This window comes from Manacus vitellinus, unplaced genomic scaffold (assembly GCF_001715985.3).
Source record: "Manacus vitellinus isolate BGI_N305 unplaced genomic scaffold, ASM171598v3 ctg7180002428462_pilon, whole genome shotgun sequence".
Taxonomy (NCBI): domain Eukaryota; kingdom Metazoa; phylum Chordata; class Aves; order Passeriformes; family Pipridae; genus Manacus; species Manacus vitellinus.
The window spans coordinates 26,438-48,199 of NW_021937754.1; the positions used below are offsets into that span (position 1 = coordinate 26,438).

At 59.0% G+C, this 21,762-nt stretch overlaps 3 protein-coding genes across 3 annotated transcripts in view; all 3 read right to left on the reverse strand.

The window, feature by feature from the left end:
- LOC108643966 (class II histocompatibility antigen, B-L beta chain-like) overlaps positions 1–13,981 on the reverse strand; it is a 30,363-nt gene extending 16,382 nt beyond the window's left edge. The window contains exons 1-4 of the mRNA XM_029963388.1: positions 13,852–13,981; positions 13,090–13,359; positions 12,201–12,482; positions 11,826–11,932 (exon numbers count right to left, since the gene is read on the reverse strand). Of these exons, the coding sequence (XP_029819248.1) occupies positions 11,826–11,932; positions 12,201–12,482; positions 13,090–13,359; positions 13,852–13,936 (744 nt within the window). The 5' untranslated portion in view covers positions 13,937–13,981. The remainder of the gene's footprint in view (positions 1–11,825; positions 11,933–12,200; positions 12,483–13,089; positions 13,360–13,851) is intronic.
- Positions 13,982–15,220: 1,239 nt separating this feature from the next.
- Positions 15,221–17,622, reverse strand: LOC108642849 (class II histocompatibility antigen, B-L beta chain-like). Its single transcript, XM_029963474.1, has 5 exons — positions 17,434–17,622; positions 16,663–16,932; positions 15,796–16,077; positions 15,420–15,526; positions 15,221–15,310 (listed from the first exon to the last, which is right to left on the reverse strand). Exons 1-5 carry the CDS (start codon positions 17,516–17,518, stop codon positions 15,302–15,304), a joined length of 753 nt encoding a protein of 250 aa, XP_029819334.1. The 5' UTR covers positions 17,519–17,622; the 3' UTR covers positions 15,221–15,301.
- Positions 17,623–18,673: 1,051 nt separating this feature from the next.
- Positions 18,674–21,159, reverse strand: LOC108639285 (class II histocompatibility antigen, B-L beta chain-like). Its single transcript, XM_029963427.1, has 5 exons — positions 21,030–21,159; positions 20,265–20,534; positions 19,334–19,615; positions 18,960–19,066; positions 18,674–18,845 (listed from the first exon to the last, which is right to left on the reverse strand). Exons 1-5 carry the CDS (start codon positions 21,112–21,114, stop codon positions 18,837–18,839), a joined length of 753 nt encoding a protein of 250 aa, XP_029819287.1. The 5' UTR covers positions 21,115–21,159; the 3' UTR covers positions 18,674–18,836.
- Between the last annotated feature and the right edge of the window lie 603 nt (positions 21,160–21,762).

Here is a 21,762-nt window from a genome sequence, read left to right on the forward strand (position 1 = left end):
AGCTTCAAATCCTCTTTAAAAGTGGTCAGGAACAAGGGTCTCAGCCTTTTTGGGAATGTGACAGACCAAGGGAACACAAAGGGTTGAGGAAACACCCATTTTGCAGGACAGAGATGATGCCCAAAGCTCAGAGGTGGGCTCCTGAAAGTTGGTGCCATTAACTGCCCTTGGGAAGGAAAGCCCCCAGCCCCAGTGTTTCAGGGGCAGGTGACAGGGTGCCCAGGGCAGGCAAAGGCCAGCAACAGGTTCCTGTGCTGACCCCTTTTGGGTGGGAGCAATCCCTGACAGTCAGGCTGGCAGGTGGCATCCAAGCTTTGGAGGTGGCTCCTGGGGGGGATGACAGTCCCTTCCCTTGGGAAGGACAGCACCCAGCCCCAGTGCTGGGGGGCAGAGGAAAGGTTTCCCAGGGCAGGCAAAGGCCAGCAGCAGCTTTCTGTCCTGGCCCTTTTGGCATGGCAGCAATCCCCAGACATATCCAATTCGGGAAGTGCTATCCAAATTTTGGAGCTGGGCTCCTGGAAATGATGGCAGTCCATGTTTTTTCCAAGGAGAGCATTTGGCCCCCATGCTGGCAGTGCAAGTGACTGAGTGCTGAGGGTGTTGCCAAATGCTCTGACATTGTTGGGATCAATCAAACCCTCTAACACCGTGGGTTTAGTGTGACAAAGCAAGGCATTACTTTCTTTGCTGGCTGTGCATGTGGCCAACAACAATGCTGCCTTCACACAGACAGCAGTACATCACTTTTGCACCCATTTACGCTTTTTTGACGAAGCAATTAATGTTCATTGGTACCAAATGGCATCATTTCATTGTTCCATTTCATTCATTAGTATTTTAGCCACTCTTGCTCAGTACTCTCTTGTTGCTTATGCTAATTAGTTCATGCTTTCGGTCTTTTGAACACCTTTTTCTCAGGTGGGGATTTTCCCCCACAAATGCTGAGCCTTTGCTCATCTTCCTCCTTACCTGCTGCTTTCTGCAGAAGGCCCTTGTTTCCAGATATCAGGTTCAAGAACACATCTTTCTCTCCCAGGCTTTGTTCACTGAAGCTTATCAAGGGTAACTCTCACAAAACTGACAGTTCTAGGGCTTTTCCCAAGCTGTGTTCTCTCCAAAGCAGCTTGTGAGGAATTTTTGCTGTGTGCTGGCTAAAGGTGATTTATGGCCTAACACCCCCTCTGTGATTAATGGAAACAACGAATCCAAAGGCAAAGTGGGCCCACTGAAAGATTAGGAAAGGTCTCTAATTTCCAGGAAGGGCCCCGTGCTGCCACCAGACCCTTGGCTGTGGCTCCTTGGGGCGAGTCTGTGATTCCCCCCGAAACTGGGGCTAAAAGGTTCCCCTTTGCAATGGTGCCCGTCTGTGCCTGGTGCATTGGGAGAGGCCTGTGCCGAGGGCAGAGCTGGAGAGCCCCTGTGCTGCTCCAGGCCTGCAGAGCTGCCTCTCTGCCTGCAGCCCTTGCCAGCTGGGAGCGGGCAGGCCTGCGGGCTCCCTGCCTGCTCTCCAGCCTCTCCCGGGCCTCGGGCGCTCCAGCCCCGGCCCACTGGGGCTCCGCTGGCCTCGCTCCGTGGGGCCCGTGTCTCCTGCCCCTGGGCAGCCCCAGCCCACCCCGCTGGGCCATGGGCTGGCTTTGCCCACAGCCGGGAGCTTGGAGAGCCTGGGGGGAAAGCTTCTGCCAGGGGGGTCCTTCCCAGGCCTCCCGTCAAACCAGGCGGGGTCTCTCCTGAGAGCAGGAATTCTCCCTTGCTCGGCAATTTTCCAGGGGCCTTTACAGTGGAAGTTTCTGGCAGGGGAGTTACAAAATCAGGAAGTTTCTGAATGCTTTTCAGTTGGGGTGGTTGTCACATAAGTGTCCAGGTTTTGGAGAAGAGATGCTGAACAAGGACCCTCTGTATCCAGCTGTAAATACTCTGCTCAACAGACAAGGTCAAGTAAAGTTCAAGCTCCAAACAAGCACCAGAGACCACCAAGAGGCCACCAGAAGGCCCCCAGTGACCAAATAAGGACTTTGGAAGGACTTCAGAAGGACCTCTCTGAGCTAATTCCCATGGGTGTGATCTTTCTGAGGGAAGGAGTGAATATGTAAGACATTTGCTGGATGTGTAAAATTGTGAGTAAATCTCAGCTGCCCTGGGGGAGAACGGGGCACACTCATGGTTGGGGGGAAGATCCTCCCATGGGTGAGGGGCTGATAACAGAGAATGGCTGCCCACTATTGCTCCCAAATTGAGCCTTGGGGGTTTCTTTTCTGCCCATTTACCGTCCCACCATGAGGAGACAAGTGCCCCTTGCAGCCCTGGGCCCTCACTGCCTCCTTGTCCCTGCTCAGCAGCCTGGGAGGTTGTCACAGGTTTACTTGTTCAAAAAAACCCAGGCAGGGAATCTTTCTTTGCCCTGCATTGCTGTAAGGGGGGATGTTGAACGGGGGAGGGGAGATTTTGCCTTGGGTGATTGACCCACACAAAAGAACCAACCAGCACATCCACATTCCAGGCTGAAGACCCTCCAATAGCTGTGGGGGGGGTGAGGAGCTTTTTATTTTACTCTCTCCTCAGAAATGGGAGGCACTACCTGGAGGATGCCACTTGCCCCTGCATGGTCCCAGTTGCTCCCAGTATGATCCCACTAGGAGTCCAGTCACCCCCAATGATTCCAGTAAATTCCAGACACTTCCAGGGGATTCAATGAATCCACTTTGATCCCAGTCATCCCCAGTATGGCTGCAGTCCCTCTCACATACTCCCAGTATTATTGCAGTCACTCACAGTACAATCCCAGTATAAACCCAGCAGGGGCCCGGCTGCTCCCAGTACGATCCCAGTTGCCCCCAGTGTGGTTGCTCCGGGATGGATCAGGAATAGGGGCACCTTTGTGCCCCCTCCCCCCCTTGTGTCACCCTGCTCTGGGGGAGCTTTGGGGGGACATCTGCACCCCAACACGGCATCCAACGCATCCCAAAGTGTGCTGGGACCCCCTTAAACCACCCCACAGCCCCCAAGGAACTCCCAAACTCACTCAGAGCCCACCTAGGACGCCACCTAACCCCCTTTGGAGGGGACATTTATGGGCTCTGGTGTTACTGGGAGCCACCCCCGCTGAAGGTGAGGAGGTCTCGGGTGAGAGGGGGCGTTGGGAAGGGGGGGTCGGTGAGTCAGAGGGGATAAAAGGGGTGGTGGGACCCCAAACTGAGTGGGAGGGGAGTGGGACCCCCCAAAAGTGGAGGGGGAGGGGGAATGAGGATTGGGGGCTGATGGGAAAGGGGAGGGAGAGGTCAGAAGAGTGGGGAAAAGGGGAGGGGGGGACCCCCAAACTGAGCATGAGGGGGCTGGGGATTGGGGGAATGATGTGTAAGGGGTGGGAGAGGGGGGAAAAAGTGGGGGTTGGGACCCCAAAAGTGATCCTGGGCTGCCACGACCCGCGGGGCAAAGGAATGGGGACGCGGCACTGCCAAAAGGGTTCGGGACACAGCAGAGGTCCCGTGAAGCAATGCCGATTTTATTGGGGGTAACAGTAACTTATATAGGGCAGGTTCAAGGGTGGAGTTTGGACTAGGGAGGAGCATAAGACTGACAGCTCAGGGATGAACGTGATTGGGTAACCGGGCAAGGGGGGGAGGAGTTTTGATGTAACCGGGGGAACGGGCCAATGGCAGCTCTCCCTGCACTGCAGCACTTAGTGGCCAATCAGGCGCAGGGGAGCGGGAAAACAGGGGAAAACTGTGAGGGGATGAGGGAGACAATATGGTGGATAATTAGAAAACAACAACTGGGGTACAGACAACAGTATAACAGTACAATAATAAACCGGGGACAACTGGGGGTAACTGGGGATGAACTGTCCAATCCAGGGTGATGTCATATCCAGTATAATAAGGTAAAGTCCAGTGGAGTAATATCCATTCAGGTGTAGAATGTCTCATTCTGGGTTGTAAATTCTGCACCATGCTTGAAATTGTTCCCACTCAGCTTTATGTTCTCCAACACTGGGCAGGCTGGGAATTGCGTGGAACCATGGAAAACCCCTTGTCAGAGAGAAAATTGGGTGACCCGAGTCCTGGATGCTTTTAAGAAAGAGATCTGAACATTTCTTGAAGATTGGAGAGGGGGGTGACTTTTTTATTCTTGACCTTTCCAGTTCTCCATTTGGGGGCAGGATGTCCTCTGGGCCAATGTTTTGCTCCCTTTGCAGTGAGTGCAGCCTCAGAGGGCTGAGCCCTCTCTGGCTGGGCTTGGCCTCTCCTGCAGAGACTCAGGCCTGGCTGGGCTGCCCCAGGCAGACGCTGCAGGAAGAAGAGCTCAGGCCGCCTGGGTCTGGTGTCCCTGGGGCTCAGCCTGTGCCCCATTGCTGGGCAGGGGCTGAGCCCCACCTCTGCCTGGGGGCCTTGGCCAAAGGGCTGCCAAGGAAGAGGCCCAGGAGCCTTGGGGCCTGCCCAGCTTTCCTCCTCCCTGGGGGCTCTCAGTCCTCCCCTGACACCGGGTGGGCCCAAGGCCTTGCTGGCTTCGGGCTCACGGCCCGCCGGCACCATCCCAGCGGCCTGACCCCCCTCCTTCCCCTCTCTCCAGCCTCTCCTGCCTTTTCTGGCAAGGGGCCATCCAAGGCAAACCCCGGTTCTCAGCAATGGCACCTGTGGCACGGCTGCAAGGCTCCAGTGGGCCAGGCAAGAGCAGGAGCACCGAGAGCCTGAGGAGCCAGGAGATGCCCTGGCTGGGCATGGTGCTGCTGCGGGACGAGCTGACACCTCTGCACAGTCTCTGCCCGTCCCTGCCAGCCGACTTCTGCCCAGGCTCTGGGCACGGGGACGCAGCACTGACCCTTTTCAGCCCCCGCGCTGTTCCACAGAGGCTGTGATGTCACAAGGCCCTTGCCTGGCAGCCAGCAGATGGGCAAGGCAAGGCAAGGACGGAGCCTCTGAGCCACCAGCACGCTGTCCCCAAAGGCTGGGGTGGCACAGAAGCCCAGAGTCCCTGAGCTTGGCAGAGACTTGGGAGATCAACCGGCGTCCAGCCTACGCCCCATCCCCAGCACGTCAAGCAGAGCACGGCACTCAGTGCCATGGCCAGTCTTTGCTTAAACACCTCCAGGGACGCTGACTCCACCACCTCCCTGGGCAGCCCATTTCAAGACCTAATCCCTCTTTCTCTCCAAAAAGTCCTGCTCCTGTCCCTGACAAACAGCCCCTGACAGGCAGGTCCTCATGTCCTCTTGTCCTATCACCTGTTGCCTCGGAGAAGGGGCTGACCCCCACCTGGCTTCAGCCTCCTGTCAGGAAGTTGTGGACAGGGAGAAGGTCAGCCCCGAGCCTCCTCTTCTCCAGGTTGGAGAAGCCCAGCTCCCTCAGCTGCTCCTCACAGGCCATGCACTGCAGACCCTTGCCCAGCTCCATTGCCCTGCTCTCCACCCACTGCAGCCCCTCAAGGTTCTCCCTGAATTGAGGGGCCCAGAGCTGGACACGGCACTCCAGGGGTGGCCTCACCAGTGCCCAGTCCAGCAGAAGAATCCCTGCCCTGCTCCTGCTGCCACACTCTTTCTGATCCAGGCCAGCCTGCCCTTGGCCTTCTTGCCCACCCGGGCACCCGCTGGCTCAGGTTCAGCCTCTGTCCACCAGCACCCCCAGGGCCTCTCCCACGGGGACCCTTTGCAGCTCCTCTGCCCCTGGCCTGGAGCTGCAGGGGGTTCTTGTGGCCAGAGGCCCCAAAGGCACCAAAGGCACTCTTGAACCTCATGCCCACGGGCTCGGCCCAGAGGTCCAGCCTGTCCAGGTCCCTCTGCACAGCCTTCCTACCCTCCAGCACATCCACACTGCAAGCCAGCTTGGGGTCCTCTGCCAATTTGCTCCTGGAAGACTCAATGCCCTCCTGCAGATCCCCATGAAAAATGTGCAACAGGACTGGGCCTGTTACCCAACAAGTTCTAGTGCTTGACAAAGGAGCCCACCCAGCAGTGGGGAGAAACTGCTGGCAGGAGATTGAATGGGGGCAAGAGACAATGGATGATGGACAAGTTCTGGGCCATGACCATTTGTTAGAAAAACAAAGGAAAATTTAAGGCCTGCCATATTTCAGTGGTCAGAGACCTGGCAGAGAAATCTATTTTTGAGACCTGGACACCAAGAAGGCAGAATTTCTAAACTACAAAGTCCCTTAGAGAAACCAGAGACAGAGACAAAACTAACACAGACAGTTACTGAGGCTCTCTTTATCCAGGGAAAATACAAGAAAAGGATAGAAACTGTGGACTAAGCATCATGCAAAGTGAGAAATCCAGAGCCAATAGAAGAGAGAATAAGAATTCCTGCAGAGAACTGGTAAGCAAATGGACAGGAATTCCTTTGTCTGCTAAAATGTAGAAAGAGTTAAAAGTTTTGAGAACTGATGTACAGGTGTTAGAGAGCAATTCCTGTGTCCCTTCAGGGCTGAATGAAGTAGGGTCACCTCTGGAACCCAACCAACTGCTCAGAGATTTTATTCCCCGGCTTTCACTGACGGTTTCTGGGGACCCAGATGAGACAAAGCAGCGCTGACAGGGCAGAGCAGAGGAATCGTTGGCCCTGCAGCGTGTACCAAAGGAGTTTTGGGGAGATCTTCCAATTCCCTGGTCTGGAGAGTTCACCACGCCTTCTTTTCTGGGAAAAAGGACAGGCCATGAATTTTGGGTACTTGATTTTAAGGCCTTTTGCCACCGGAAGTGGAAAGCGGCCGTTTGGAATCCCACCCGACGAGTGGCAGAATCTGTAGAAGGTCAAGGCGAGTCCAGTCAATTTGCAGAGCTCAAAGCCGTCCAATTGGCCCTGGACATTGCTGAACGAGAAGGATGGCCAAGGCTCTACCTCTACCCAGACTCGTGGATGATAGCCAATGCCCTATGGGGATGGTTAGACCGATGGAAGAAGATGAACTGGAGGCGTGGAGGAAAACCCATCTGGGCTGCTGACTTGTGGCAGGACATCGCTGCCAGAGCAAAGAGTCTGAATGTGAGAGTCCACCATGTAGATGCCCAGGTGTCCAAGAAGCGAGCTAATGAAGAACATAATAACAACAGAGAAGCGGACCGAGCTGCACAGATAGGAGTGTCACAAGTAGACGTAGACTGGCAGCAGAAAGGAGAGTTGTTTCTAGCTCGATGGGCCCATGATGCTTCCTGTCATCAGGGCCGAGATGCCACCCATAGATGGGCACGAGACCGAGGGGTGGATTTAACCATGGATATCATTTCTGAAGTTATCCATGATTGTGAGACTTGTGCCGCTGTTAAGCAGGCGAAAAGACTGAAGCCCCTGTGGTATGGTGGACGGTGGGATAAGTATAAGTATGGAGAGGCATGGCAGGTTGATTATATCAAACTGCCACAGACCCGCCAAGGTAAGTGCTATGTACTTACCATGGTGGAAGCAGCAACAGGATGGTTAGAGACTTTTTCAGTGCCCCACGCAACGGCCCGGAATACCATTCTGGGCCTTGAAAAGCAAGTCCTGTGGAGACACGGGACCCCAGAACGTATTGAGTCGGACAACGGGACTCATTTCAAAAATGAATTAGTCACCACTTGGGCGAGGGAACATGGTATCGAATGGGTGTACCACATTCCTTATCATGCACCAGCTGCTGGGAAGGTTGAGAGATATAACGGACTGTTGAAGACAACTCTAAAGTCACTAGGTGAGGGGACTTATAAAAACTGGGACAAGAACTTAACCAAGGCTACCTGGCTAGTTAACACCAGGGGTTCTGTCAATCGAGCTGGCCCCGCACAAGCAGAATCCCTTCACATTGTTGATGGAGATAAAGTTCCAGCAATCCATTTGAGGGGAATGCTAGGGAAAGCTGTTTGGGTTACCCCTGCCTCAGGCCAAGACAAACCCATTCGTGGGATTGTCTTTGCTCAAGGGCCAGGAAATACGTGGTGGATAATGAGGAAGGATGGATTCATCCAGTGTGTGCCTCAAGGAAATTTAGCCTTGGGGAAAAACTGATTGTATGTCCTGAGTTGTGTTTTCACAGGAAGCCAGTCACCAGATGAGAGAGAGAGAGACCTGAACTAAGCTGGTGCTGGTATCCAGTGATGAGACAGTCCAGTGATGAAACAGCCATAAATCAGAACTGTAATTGTGACTGAGGAGACCAAAGATCTGGACTGAACTGAACTGACATCGGTATTGATTTTCCAACGACGAGACAACTGCGCTGAAAGACCAACAAGGACTATATATATCTATATATGTATATGTGTATCTATACGCGCGGGATGTAGGCGAACGTGAGATATAGGTGTTACGTAAAAATAGCATGGAATAAGGGGTGGAGAATGGGGTGGTTTGGGCTAGGCCTTCCTTGGTGACCAGTTTGTAACCAAGGAAGGGTCCAGATTTACCCAGTATTCCCTACGATTTTTACGTAAACCAGATTATAAGAAGAAAGGAGGAGAGGCCTTCGCTCTCTTTCCTTCCGGCGGCTTGGAGGTGCAGGTTCCCTGCTGTTGATCTGCCGTGCTGGGGAGCGAGGCCTGGTTAGGCCTTGTCGACCTTGGGAGACAGAGGTTGCCGGTGATCGTTCCGGAGCGACCCTCAGTTGTCCCAGGAGAGTAGTGAGCTATTTCTTTGCTAACTCTTTTAGTGGATAGATATTGGGCTGCTAATTGGGATATTTATATATATATATAATATTTTGGTTTTGTTCCTTTTCCCTTCCCCCTTCCCTTTCCCTTATTTTAATTGTATATAAGTGTAAATATATTTATATATCTCACTTTGGTTGTCTCTCTCTCGTTTCGGGTTTTCTTAGGTTTTTTTTTTCTCCCTCTTCTCCCTGAGGTTTGGGGGGGGAACTCTGGTGGTAAGGTTTGGAGACTTGGCAGGGAGCCAGGTTCAAACCATATCAGTAAGATTGGGCCATAATTACAGGACACCTGTAAAATCTGGGCTTTGGGAAAGGTTGGGGAGGGTTGGGAAAGGTGTTCAAAGGGTGGTTTTACCTGAGGTGTTAAACATGAGAGTGGGTCTGTCTTCCCGATTCCCAAGAGAAGAGATCCCAGAAAGCTCCCCTGCAGGTTGTGTTTTAAGGAACAGGAGAAGAGACCGAGGGTAAGGGGTTTCTTTCCTGGAGGGAAGGGCTGTCGTTCACTTGCAGGAGCCCTGCGCTGAAATTGCCAGTCTGACTGCCCAAACTGAACACAGCTGAAGATTCCTGCCAGACAGAAAGGGCCAGGACAGAAAGCTCTTGCTGCCCATGGAGTGCCCAGGGTGGCCCCCCAACTGCATGTGAAACCCGAAGGTTCCAGGCTTTCTTTCCTGGGGGAAAGGCCGTGACATCCCAAAGAGTCCCGTGGCAGACAGGTGGGGCTGCACTGTGGGGGTGTGAGGTGTTGGTTCTTTGGTTTCCAGGGGCTATTCCAGAATGGAGAGGACAGGCTGTGACATCACAAAGGCGCCCATGGCACAGGGGTTGGGCTGCACCAGGGGCTGTGAGACATTGGTTTTTTGGTTTCCAGCAGCCTTTCTGGAATGGAGGGGATAGGCCGTGACATCACAAGAGGGCCCATGGCACAAAGGTGGGGCTTCACTTTGGGGTTGTAGGGCATTGGTTCTTTGGTTGCCAGGGCCCATTCCAGAATGGAGAGGACAGGCTGTGACACCACAAAGGAGCCCTTGGCACATGGATGGGGTTGAACTGTCACATGGTGGGGGCTTGGTTCTTTGGTTTCCAGAGGCCATTCCAGAATGGAGAGGATAGGCCAGAATGGATAGGACAACAAAAGGGCCCAAAGCACATGGGTTGGTCTGCACTATGGTGTGGGGTGTTGGTTCTTTGGTTGCCAGGGCCTATTCTGGAATGGAGAGGACAGGCTGTGACAAGAAGTGCCTGTCAGAACTGCAAAGACGGACGCACAAGAATCTTCTGTGGGCATATTCTCTGCTCTGCCCTGCACACCTTTGTGCTGGGGTCAAAACTCAGCCTCTCTGCTTCCCTCTCCTGAGGGACTTGTTCTTAGACATCCCTTTCCCCTCCCGGCAATTCCCAAGCCTGTACCCGGCTCTCATCCCCTCTCTGGCTCAGAGCCCTTTCACTGGGATGGAGTTGTGATGATATTTTTGGTCTGTGTTTGGCCTTAGCCACCTGTAGTAGTTTATAGTTCTCCCTGCCAAGTTCACTGATAAAACACTAAATTTGTCCTTGGAGGGAGAACTTCTGTATAAACTGTTTTAATTGGTCTCCTGTGATTGGCTAATGGCTCGTCAAGGGCATTTGGAGGAGAAAGTGATGATGAGGTGAGGAAGGCTTGCCCCCAGACTCAATTGGGAAAGACCCCCAGGACTCACTGCGCCTGCCTGGGGGGATTTCCAAAGTGCTCACCCATGCACAGGAGGGGGGCACTGACATAACCAAGGGGGTGGGATTGGGAACCCCTGACAGGGCAGTGCTGGCCACACCTCCCCGGGCAGGTGTGCTCAATGAACTGTATAAAAGCAGACACGTTTTCCGTGCTGGGGGCCGGCTCTACACGAAGGACCAAGTTGCTTTTAGCGGGGCCGCCTGCTGGAGTGGGAGCCTGCCAGCCCCTCGGAACACGCAGCTGCTGCAGAGAGGCTTTAGAGGTGGTCAGAGTGGGTGAGACTCTCTTATAGGTGACACCTGGGTGAGTAGGGTGTTGTGCCTTCCTTTTAGGATCTTTTTGTTCACTTTTCTCCTTCCTAAGCCCTTTCTTGAGTGCCAATGTTTTCACTGTTAGCCACCTTTGGTAATAAATAGTTACTTTCTTAAGTAGCAACGGTGTCTAGTTTTTCACCTTCCAGTATCTCTCGGACCTTTTCCCTCCCTGATACACCGCATGTGCCTAAACCACCTTTCTCCAGGATTTTGTAGTTCTGAGAGTGTCCAAACCCCCCTGTTCCCAGGATTTTTAATATCTGAGAGTATCCAAACCCCCCTGTTCCCAGGATTTCTGCGGTCTCGGAGTGTCCAAATCCCTCTTTTGTGATATTTCGGGGTCAGGGAGTGTCCAAACCCTCCTGTTCCCAGGATTTTTGAAGCCTCCCCACTTCTCCCCAGTCACCAGGAGTGCAGAGAACTGGGAAGCTTCACTGTGTGTGGGGAGCTGGGGCCGTGCTGGGGGTCCTGGTGGTGCTGGGAGCCCCCCTGGCTGCGGGCAAGGAGCTGTGGGGTGAGCAGGGGGACGGTGGGAAAGGGGGAAAAGGGGAGGAAAGAGGGGCTGATGTCCCACATCCTCCTTTTCCCCACCTTTCTGACCTCTCCCACCCCTTTTCCATCATTCCCCACTCCTCAGCCCCGTCTCGCTCCCGTCCACTTTTGGGGGGTACCACTCCCCTCCCACTGAATTTGGGATTCCCAGCACCTCTGTTACGGGGTTTACGTGGGTCCTGGCACCTCTTGGGGTGCGCTGGGTGCCCTGTTGGGGTGCAGATGCCCCCACAAAACCCCCCCATTCCCGATCCATCCTGGGGCCGGTTCTGCCCCCCTCAAACTCTGCTCCCCCCGCGGTTTCCCCCTAAGTCACCCCCAGCCCCTTCTCTCCAGTGAGCAGGACTGCAGAGCACTGAGAAGCTTTACTGGGAACACTGGGAACAGCTGGGTGGGGTGAAAACAAAAGCAGGGAAGGGGGGGACAGGCGACCCCCCAAATGAGCGCAGGGTTTGGGGGGTCCGCGGCTGGGCCCGAGGCACGGGGGGGCTGCGGCCGCCGGCGGCTCAGGAGCTCTGTGGGGAGAGAAAAGGGGGTGAGAGCAAAGGGGCTGGGGGGGAAGAGAGGACCCAGAGGCTGTGGGAGAGCAAGGGGGGGGCCACGACCCCCATTTGGGGACCCCCCTTTACCTTCTCCCGCAGGTAGAAGCCGAGCCCCAGCGCCAGGAAGACCAAGCCCAAGACGAAACCCCCGACCCCCACCAGGATCTTGCTGCGGACGGTGTCCGGTGGCATCTCTGGGGGGAGTCGGGGGGTCAGCACCCCCAAAACCTCCTCCCACGCACCCCCCGGCACCCCACAGAGCCCGGCCCGCTCTCCCCCAGCCCACCCGGGGGTCCCTCCGACCTCCTGCCAGTCCCTTCCCAGCCCCTGCAGGGATCCCACCCAGCCCCTCTCAGACCCTTTAGGACCCTCCAACGCCCCTCCCATCACCCCCAGCACCCACCAAACTCCCTCCCAGTCACCCCCAGTTGCCCCCCCGGTGCTGGGGGGGCCGGGCCGTACCCCAGTGCCGGCTGAGGGGGTGCTCCAGGCTGACGTGCTCCACCTGGCAGCTGTAGGTGACCCCGTGCCGGGGGGGGATTTCCAGCAGCACCAGCACCTGGTAGGTCCAGTCCCCGTTGGGGACCACGTCGGTGGTAAACACGTCCTCTGGCAGCTCCTGCCCATCCTGGAAACACCTCACCTGCACCGGCGCAGGGTAGAAATCCATCACGGAGCAGAGCAGGCGGCCGGGGCCGGGCTGGGAGCTCGACGGCACCAGCGAGATGGACACGCTGGGGGGCACTGGGAGGGACAGGGGAGACACTGGGCTGAGCTGGGGGGCACTGGGAGGGAGGGCAAAGGGCTTGGAGGACATTGGTAGGGACTGGGATGGCAGTGGGAGGGACTGGGATGGCAGTGGGAGGGACTGGAAATAGAGTGGGGGAGAAGGGGCTGGGCTGGGGGGGGCACTGGGGAGAGAGTTGGGAGATGTGGGAGTGAAGTGAGAACGACTGGGAATGGATTGGGTGGGTCTGGGAGTGAAGTGAGATTGACTGGGAATGACTGGTCTGGACTGGGAAGGAAGCGCTCGGGACTGGGAGGCTGAGTAGTGGTGAGGGAAGTCTTTGGTTTGGGTCTGCCTGGCAACTGGAGCGTCATCAGAGAGACGCGCTGGGATTGGCTGAGGGGTGGGAGCTCGGTGGCCCCAGAGGGGTGGAGACGCGGGGGGGCACTGGGAGAGACTGGGATGGACTGGGATCGACTGGGATGGAGTGGGAGGGGGCAAAAGGCCAAGGGACGGGCACAGGGAGGGCTGAGGGGTCTCAGGTGATTCCGAGGGAGGGTTTGATGGGCTCCAGGGTCATTTCCGGGGCAGGGCCCGAGGGGACCCGTTCTGCCCCAGGCTCACCTCTGCGGTTCACCAGGAGTTTGGTGGATAATTCGTAGTTGTGCCGGCAGAACCTTTCCATCTCAGACCATCTGAGCTCCCGCCATTCCGGGAGGTAGTTCCATTCCCTGGCAACCTTCTCCCCAAACAGGGTGTCCTCCACATAGGTCCCCAAATCGATCTCGAGCTGGGCATACTGCTCCCGGTTGTAGATGTACCTCTTCACGAGCCTCACCTGCTCGGTGCCGTTGATGAAGTGACACTCGGACTTTGTCATTAGCTGGAACACCCCTGTGTGCGCAGGACACGGGTCAGGGGGTGCCCCGTCCCCCCATCATCCCCCAGCCCCCCACAGCAGGCTGGGAGCTCAGGGAGCCACCCCGGACCCTCCTTTCCCACCCCTCTCTGCCCCACGGACGCCCCAGCACCGGCTCTTGGCTGGGGGGGAACCCCCCCATCAGCCCCCCGGGGATGGACAGGGGGGTTGGGGACCCTCCCACTGCAGATTCGACCCCCCAGAGCCCCAGGGAACCGCTCCAGGGCTCAAGGGACACCCAGGGACCCCCAGGGCACCCCTCTGCCTGCTCTCCCACACCCTTTTGCCCCCCTCTCCCACCCCTGTCCCACCTGCCCCACAATCCCCAGACCCCCTGACCTTACTTTAGGGCTCCCACCCCCCTCCCACTCAGTCCGAGCCTTCCGACCCCCCTCGTCCTCACATTTTTGGGGCTCCCACCCCCTCTTTTCTTCTTTTCTTCCCCTCTTTCCCACCCCCCCGCTCACCCGACAGCTCCTCGCCCGCAGCCGGGGGGGCTCCCAGCACCACCAGCACCGCCAGCACGGCCCCAGCTCCCCGCACACGCTCCATGCCCAGCGCCGGACAGCTGCTGACAGCCCAAAACCAGCCGGGCGGCGCCGTTTGGGGGATTTGGGGCGCGCTGGGCTTGGCTGAGGGCGCAGTTGGGGCCCTTTTTTCGAGGCGTCTTCCCGGCGACTGATGAGTCATCAGCGCGGCGCGCTGGGATTGGGCGCGGGCGGCGTGGGCGCTTTGGGATTGGCTGAGGGCCGTTGGGGGCCCCCGCGGCAGCCCCGGGGCTGGGGGGTTCGGGGGGTCCGTGGGCTGCGGGGGAGGGGGGAGCTCAGGGCCCACCAAAAATGCCCAGCCAGGGCTCCCAAAGCTCAGGGAACCCCCAAAACCGCCCATCCCTGGCTCCCGGAGCTCCCACGGGTCCCCAAAATGAGTTGAGGGCGTTCTCTGACTGGCTGAGCTCGGGGAGGGCTCCGTTCCGGACGGGTCTGCCCGGCAGCTGATGACGCGCCAACAGCGCTCGCTCCCATTGGCTGCTGCTGCTGATCCTGCCCGGGCCTTGGGGGGTCCAAGGTGGGTTTTGGGGGTTCCAGGATTGCTGGGGTTGGGGTTTGGAGTGTCGTGGATAGGTGGCAATGAGGGTCTGGGATGCCGGGTGTGCCCAATAACCCTGTGTTCATGAGATTTTGGAAGTGTGGGAGTGTTTGAACCCCCTGTTCTCAGGAGTTTTAGGGTCTGGGAGTGTCCTAACCCCTCTATTCTAAAATTTTGGCATCTGGGTGTGCCCAAACCCTTCTGTTTTCACAATTTTGGGACCCTGGGAGTACCTAAACTTCTCTTTTCCAGGATTTTTTTTGGATCTGGGAGAGCTCAAACCCCTCTGTTCATAGGGGTTCAGGAGGCTGACATTTGTCCAAACCCCCTTTTCCTAGTATTTTGAGGGTCTGAGAATGCCCAAAACCCACTGTTCCCAGGATTTTGATGGAGTCTGGGAGTGTCCAAACCTTCTTTTCCAATATTTTGTGCTCTGGGAGTACCCAAAACCCCTGCCCCTCGGATTTTTAGGGTCTAGGAGAGCCCATACCCCCATGTTACCAAGATTTTTGAGGTCCTAATGTTTCCAACCCCCCAGTTCCCTTGTTTTTCAGACACTGATGGTGCCCAAACTCCTCTTTTCCAAGATTTGAGGAGCTTGGAGTGCCCAAATCCCCTGTTCCTGGGATTTTCAGAGCCCCCTCAATGCCTCAAATAACCAGGACTGCAGAGCACTGGGAATGTTTACTGGGAACACTGGGAGCAGCCGGCTGGGGTGAGAACAAAAGCAGGGAAGGGGGGACAGACGACCCCCCAAACTCAGCGTGGGGATGCACTGGGGGGTCCCGGCTGGGCCCGAGGCCACGGGGAGGGGCTGCGGCCGCCAGCGGCTCAGGAGCTCTGTGGGGAGAGAAAAGGGGGTGAGAACAGTGGGGTTGGGGGGACAGGGGGGGCCCACAAGCTCTGGGAAAGGTGGGGACACGACCCCCATTTGGGGACCCCCCTTTACCTTCTCCCGCAGGTAGAAGCCGAGCCCCAGCGCCAGGAAGACCAAGCCCAAGACGAAGCCCCCGACCCCCACCAGGATCTTGCTGCGGACGGTGTCCGGTGGCATCTCTGGGGGGAGCCGGGGGGGTCAGCACCCCCAAAACCTCCTCCCACGCACCACCCGGCACCCCACAGAGCCCGGCCCGCTCTCCCCCAGCCCACCCGGGGGTCCCTCCAACCTTCTGCCAGTCCCTTCCCAGCCCCTGTAGGGGATCCCACCAAGCCCCTCCCAGACCCTTTAGGACCCTCCAACCCCCTCCCATCATCCCCAGCACCCACCAAACTCCCTCCCAGTCGCCCCCAGTCGCCCCCCCGGTGCTGGGGGGGCCGGGCCGTACCCCAGTGCCGGCTGAGGGGGTGCTCCAGGCTGACGTGCTCCACCTGGCAGCTGTAGGTGACCCCGCGCTGGGGGGGGATTTCCAGCAGCACCAGCACCTGGTAGGTCCAGTCCCCGTTGGGGACCACGTCGGTGGCCACCACGTGCTCCGGCAGCTCCTGCCCATCCTGGAACCACCTCACCTGCACCGGCGCAGGGTAGAAATCCATCCCGGAGCAGAGCAGGCGGCCGGGGCCGGGCTGGGAGCTCGACGGCACCAGCGAGATGGACACGCTGGGGGGCACTGGGAGGGACGGGGGAGACACTGGGCTGAGCTGGGGGGCACTGGGAGGGAGGGCAGAGGGCTTGGAGGACATTGGGAGGGACTGGGATGGCAGTGGGAGAGAGTGGGAATCGAGTGGGGGAGAAGGGGCTGGGCTGGGGGGGCACTGGGGAGAGAGTTGGGAGATGTGGGAGTGAAGTGAGAACGACTGGGAATGGACTGAGAGGGTCTGGGAGTGGAGGGAGAGGGTCTGGGAGTGACTGGTATGGACTGGGAAGGAAGCGCTCGGGACTGGGAGGCTGAGTGGTGGTGAGGGAACTCTTTGGTTTGGGTCTGCCTGGCAACTGAAGCGTCATCAGAGAGACGCGCTGGGATTGGCTGAGGGGCGGGAGCTCGGTGGCCCCAGAGGGGTGGAGACGCGGGGGGGCACTGGGAGAGACTGGGATGGACTGGGATCGACTGGGATGGAGTGGGAGGGGGCAAAAGGCCAAGGGACGGGCACAGGGAGGGCTGAGGGGTCTGGAGTGATTCCTAGAGAGGGTTTGAGGGGCTCCAGGGTCATTCTCGGGGCAGGGTCCGAGGGGACCCGCTCTGCCCCACCCTCACCTCTCCTCTCCACGGCAGTCAGAGTGGACGCCTCGTAGTTGTGCCGGCAGTACCAGTCCACCGCAGACCGATCGTACTCCAGCCGTTCCTGGTCGCTGTTCCAGTACCTGGCCTGGATCTCCCCATCTGGGGTGTCCCCCACATAGACCCCCACATCGCTGTCGAAGTGGGCGTACTGCTCCCGGTTGTAGATGTACCTGTCCACGTTCCTGACCCGGTCGGTGCCGTTGATGAAGTAACACTCGGACTTTCTCATCTCCTGGAACACCCCTGTGTGTGCAGGACACGGGTCAGGGGGTGCCCCGTCCCCCCCATCATCCCCCAGCCCCCCCCAGCAGGGCTGGCAGCTCAGGGGACCACCCCGGATCCCCCCTTTCCCACCCCCCTCTGCCCCAGGACGCCCCAGCACCGGCTCTTGGCTGGGGGGGAACCCCCCATCAGCCCCCCGGGATGGACAGAGGGGTTGGGGACACCCCCCACTGCCGATCCCACCCCCCAGAGCCCCAGGGAACCGCTCCAGGGCTCAAGGGACACCCAGGGACCCCCATGGCACCCCTCTGCCTGCTCTCCCACACCCCCTTTGCCCCCTCTCCACCCCTTTCCCACCGCCCCTCAATCCCACCCCCCCAACCTCACTTTGGGGCTCCCACCCCCCTCCACTCACTCAAACTTCCAACCCCCTCCCACTCACTTTTGGGGCTCCCAACCCCTCTTCTCTCCCCTCTTTCCCCCCCTTTCCCACCTGACACCCTTCCCGCCCCCCCAACTCACCCGACAGCTCCTCGCCCACAGCCGGGGGGGCTCCCAGCACCACCAGCACCGCCAGCACGGCCCCAGCTCCCCGCACACGCTCCATGCCCAGCGCCGGACAGCTGCTGACAGCCCAAAACCAGCCGGGCGGGTCTTTTTTGGGGCTTTTTGGTCGCGCTCGGATTGGCTGAGGGCAAAGCCCGGCGCCGGTTTGGGGCCGTGTTGGAGCCTGGTCTTCCCGGCGACTGATGAGTCATCAGCGCGGCGCGCTGCGATTGGGCGCGGGCGGCGTGGGCGCTTTGGGATTGGCTGAGGGCCGTTGGGGGGCCCCGCGGCAGCCCCGGGGCTGGGGGGGTCCAACCCCGGGGTTTTCGGGGTTCCCGGATTGCTGGGGATGGGGTTTGGGGTGTCCTGGATACATTGGAAGCAGGTTTTGGGTGTTCGCGCGTGCCCAATAACCCCCCTGTTCCCGGGATTTTGTGGTTCTGAGAGTGCCCAAACCCCCCTGTTCTTACAATTTTGGGGACCTGGGAGTGCCCAGACCCGCCTGTTCTCACAGTGTTGGGGTTCGGGGAGTACCTAAACCTGTCTTTTCCAGGAGTTTTTGGGGCTGGGACAGGTCAAACCCCTGTGTTCCTGAGTTACTGGGAGGCTGCCATTGCCCAAAGCCACCTATTCTCAGGATTGTAGAGCTCTGAATGTGCCAAAACCACCTTTATCCAGAATTTTGGGGGGCTCAGAATGCCCAACCCCCCCTGTTCTTTGGAGTTTTAAGATCTGGAAGTGTCCTAAGCCCTCTATTCCAATATTTTGAGGTCTAGAAATGCCCCAAGAACTTTATTCCTGTGACTTTTCAGTTCTAGGAGAGGCTATACCCCTGTGTTCACAAGATTTTTGTGGTCTCAATGTTCCTGACCCCCCTGTTCCCATAATTTTGGGGGCCTGGCAGTGCCCAACCCTCCTGTTCTGACAATTTTAGGGGTCTAGGACTAAATAACACCCTCTTTTCCTGGATTGTGTGGTCCTGGGACAGCCCAATCCCTCCTCTTCCTGTATTACTGGGAGGCTGACACTGCCCAAACCTCCCTGTTCCCAGGATTTCTGGAGTCTCGGAGTGTCCACATCCCTCTTTTGTGATATTTCTTGGTCAGAGAGTGCCCAAACGCTCCAGTTCCCAGGATTTTCAGGGTCTGGGAATACAAAACCCCCCTGTTCCCAAAATTTTCAGAGCCCCCCCATCAGTACCCCCAACAACCAGGAGTGCAGAGCACTGAGAAGCTTTACTGGGAACACTGGGAACAGCTGGTTAGTGTGGGAAGAAATGGAGGGAAGGGGGGGACAGGCGACCCCCCCAAATGAGCGCAGGGTTTGGGGGGTCCCGGCTGGGCCCGAGGCCACGGGGAGGGGCTGCGGCCGCCGGCGGCTCAGGAGCTCTGTGGGGAGAGAAAAGGGGGTGAGAGCAAAGGGGCTGGGGGGGCAGGGGGGGCCCAGAGGCTGTGGGAGAGCAAGGGGGGGGACACGACCCCCATTTGGGGACCCCCCTTTACCTTCTCCCGCAGGTAGAAGCCGAGCCCCAGCGCCAGGAAGACCAAGCCCAAGACGAAGCCCCCGACCCCCACCAGGATCTTGCTGCGGACGGTGTCCGGTGGCATCTCTGGGGGGAGCCGGGGGGGTCAGCACCCCCAAAACCTCCTCCCACACACCCCCAGGCACCCCACAGAGCCCGGCCCACTCTCCCCCAGCCCACCCAGGGGTCCCTGAAACCTCCTGCCAGTCCCTTCCCAGCCCCTGCAGGGATCCCACCCAGCCCCTCCTGGCCCCTTTAGGACCCTCCAACCTCCCTCCCATCACCCCCAGCACCCCCCAAACTCCCTCCCAGTCGCCCCCAGTTGCCCCCGGGGCTGGGGGGGCCGGGCCGTACCCCAGTGCCGGCTGAGGGGGTGCTCCAGGCTGACGTGCTCCACCTGGCAGCTGTAGGTGACCCCGCGCCGGGGGGGGATTTCCAGCAGCACCAGCACCTGGTAGCTCCAGTCCCCGGTGGGGACCACGTCGGTGGAAAACACGTCCTCTGGCAGCTCCTGCCCATCCTGGAACCACCTCACCTGCACCGGCGCAGGGTAGAAATCCATCACAGAGCAGAGCAGGCGGCCGGGGCCGGGCTGGGAGCTCGACGGCACCAGCGAGATGGACACACTGGGGGGCACTGGGAGGGACAGGGGAGACACTGGGCTGAGCTGGGGGGCACTGGCAGGGACGGGGGAGACACTGGGCTGAGCTGGGGGGCACTGGGAGGGAGGGCAAAGGGCTTGGAGGACATTGGTAGGGACTGGGATGGCACTGGGAGGGACTGGGATGGCAGTGGGAGGGACTGGAAATAGAGTGGGGGAGAAGGGGCTGGGCTGGGGGGGGCACTGGGGAGAGAGTTGGGAGATGTGGGAGTGAAGTGAGAACGACTGGGAATGGACTGAGAGGGTCTGGGAGTGAAGTGAGATTGACTGGGAGTGACTGGTATGGACTGGGAAGGAAGCGCTCGGGACTGGGAGGCTGAGTGGTGGGGAGGGAAGTCTTTGGTTTGGGTCTGCCTGGCAACTGGAGCGTCATCAGAGAGACGCGCTGGGATTGGCTGAGGGGCGGGAGCTCGGTGGCCCCAGAGGGGTGGAGACGCGGGGGGGGCACTGGGAGAGACTGGGATGGACTGGGATCGACTGGGATGGAGTGGGAGGGGGCAAAAGGCCAAGGGACGGGCACAGGGAGGGCTGAGGGGTCTCAGGTGATTCCCAGGGAGGGTTTGAGGGGCTCCAGGGTCATTTCCGGGGCAGGGCCCGAGGGGACCCTCTCTGCCCCAGGCTCGCCTCTGCGGTTCACCAGGAGTTTGGTGGATAATTCGTAGTTGTGCCGGCAGAACCTTTCCATCTCAGACCATCTGAGCTCCCGCCATTCCGGGAGGTAGTTCCATTCCCTGGCAACCTTCTCCCCAAACAGGGTGTCCTCCACATAGGTCCCCAAATCGATCTTGAGCTGGGCATACTGCTCCCGGTTGTAGATGTACCTCTTCACGAGCCTCACCCACTCGGTGCCGTTGATGAAGTGACACTCGGACTTTGTCATTAGCTGGAACACCCCTGTGTGTGCAGGACACGGGTCAGGGGGTGCCCCGTCCCCCCATCATCCCCCAGCCCCCCACAGCAGGCTGGGAGCTCAGGGGGCCACCCCGGACCCCCCTTTCCCAACCCCCCTCTGCCCCACGGACGCCCCAGCACCGGCTCTTGGCAGGGGGGGGGAACCCCCCCATCAGCCCCCCGGAGATGGACAGGGGGGTTGGGGACCCTCCCACTGCAGATTCGACCCCCCAGAGCCCCAGGGAACCGCTCCAGGGCTCAAGGGACACCCAGGGACCCCCAGGGCACCCCTCTGCCTGCTCTCCCACACCCTTTTGCCCCCCTCTCCCACCCCTGTCCCACCTGCCCCACAATCCCCAGACCCCCTGACCTTACTTTAGGGCTCCCACCCCCCTCCCACTCAGTCCGAGCCTTCCGACCCCCCTCGTCCTCACATTTTTGGGGCTCCCACCCCCTCTTTTCTTCTTTTCTTCCCCTCTTTCCCACCCCCCCGCTCACCCGACAGCTCCTCGCCCGCAGCCGGGGGGGCTCCCAGCACCACCAGCACCGCCAGCACGGCCCCAGCTCCCCGCACACGCTCCATGCCCAGCGCCGGACAGCTGCTGACAGCCCAAAACCAGCCGGGCGGCGCCGTTTGGGGGATTTGGGGCGCGCTGGGCTTGGCTGAGGGCGCAGTTGGGGCCCTTTTTTCGAGGCGTCTTCCCGGCGACTGATGAGTCATCAGCGCGGCGCGCTGGGATTGGGCGCGGGCGGCGTGGGCGCTTTGGGATTGGCTGAGGGCCGTTGGGGGCCCCCGCGGCAGCCCCGGGGCTGGGGGGTTCGGGGGGTCCGTGGGCTGCGGGGGAGGGGGGAGCTCAGGGCCCACCAAAAATGCCCAGCCAGGGCTCCCAAAGCTCAGGGAACCCCCAAAACCGCCCATCCCGGGCTCCCGGAGCTCCCACGGGTCCCCAAAATGAGTTGAGGGCGTTCTCTGATTGGCTGAGCTCGGGGAGGGCTCCGTTCCGGACGGGTCTGCCCGGCAGCTGATGACGCACCAACAGCACTCGCTCCCATTGGCTGCTGCTGCTGACCCTGCCCGGGTTTTGGGGGGTCCAAGGTGGGTTCTGGGAGTTCCCGGATTCCTGGGGTTGGCGTTTGGGTTGACCTGGGTACGTGGGAATGAAGTTCTGGGCGGCCCCGAGTGCCCAATAATTTCCAGTTCCTGGGATTCTGGGGGTGTGACGCTTTCCAA

Bases quoted from the DNA above. Each gene is read 5' to 3' on its own strand.
- LOC108642849 (XM_029963474.1), bottom strand. From the start codon at position 17,518: ATGGAGCGTGTGCGGGGAGCTGGGGCCGTGCTGGCGGTGCTGGTGGTG. The intron at 16,933-17,433 runs GTGAGTTGGGGG...CTGCACACACAG, and splicing joins TGTGGGCGAGGAGCTGTCGG to GGGTGTTCCAGGAGATGAGA. The intron at 16,078-16,662 runs GTGAGGGTGGGG...CGTCCCTCCCAG, and splicing joins GACTGCCGTGGAGAGGAGAG to TGCCCCCCAGCGTGTCCATC.
- LOC108639285 (XM_029963427.1), bottom strand. From the start codon at position 21,114: ATGGAGCGTGTGCGGGGAGCTGGGGCCGTGCTGGCGGTGCTGGTGGTG. The intron at 20,535-21,029 runs GTGAGCGGGGGG...CTGCACACACAG, and splicing joins TGCGGGCGAGGAGCTGTCGG to GGGTGTTCCAGCTAATGACA. The intron at 19,067-19,333 runs GTACGGCCCGGC...GGCTCCCCCCAG, and splicing joins CCCCCTCAGCCGGCACTGGG to AGATGCCACCGGACACCGTC.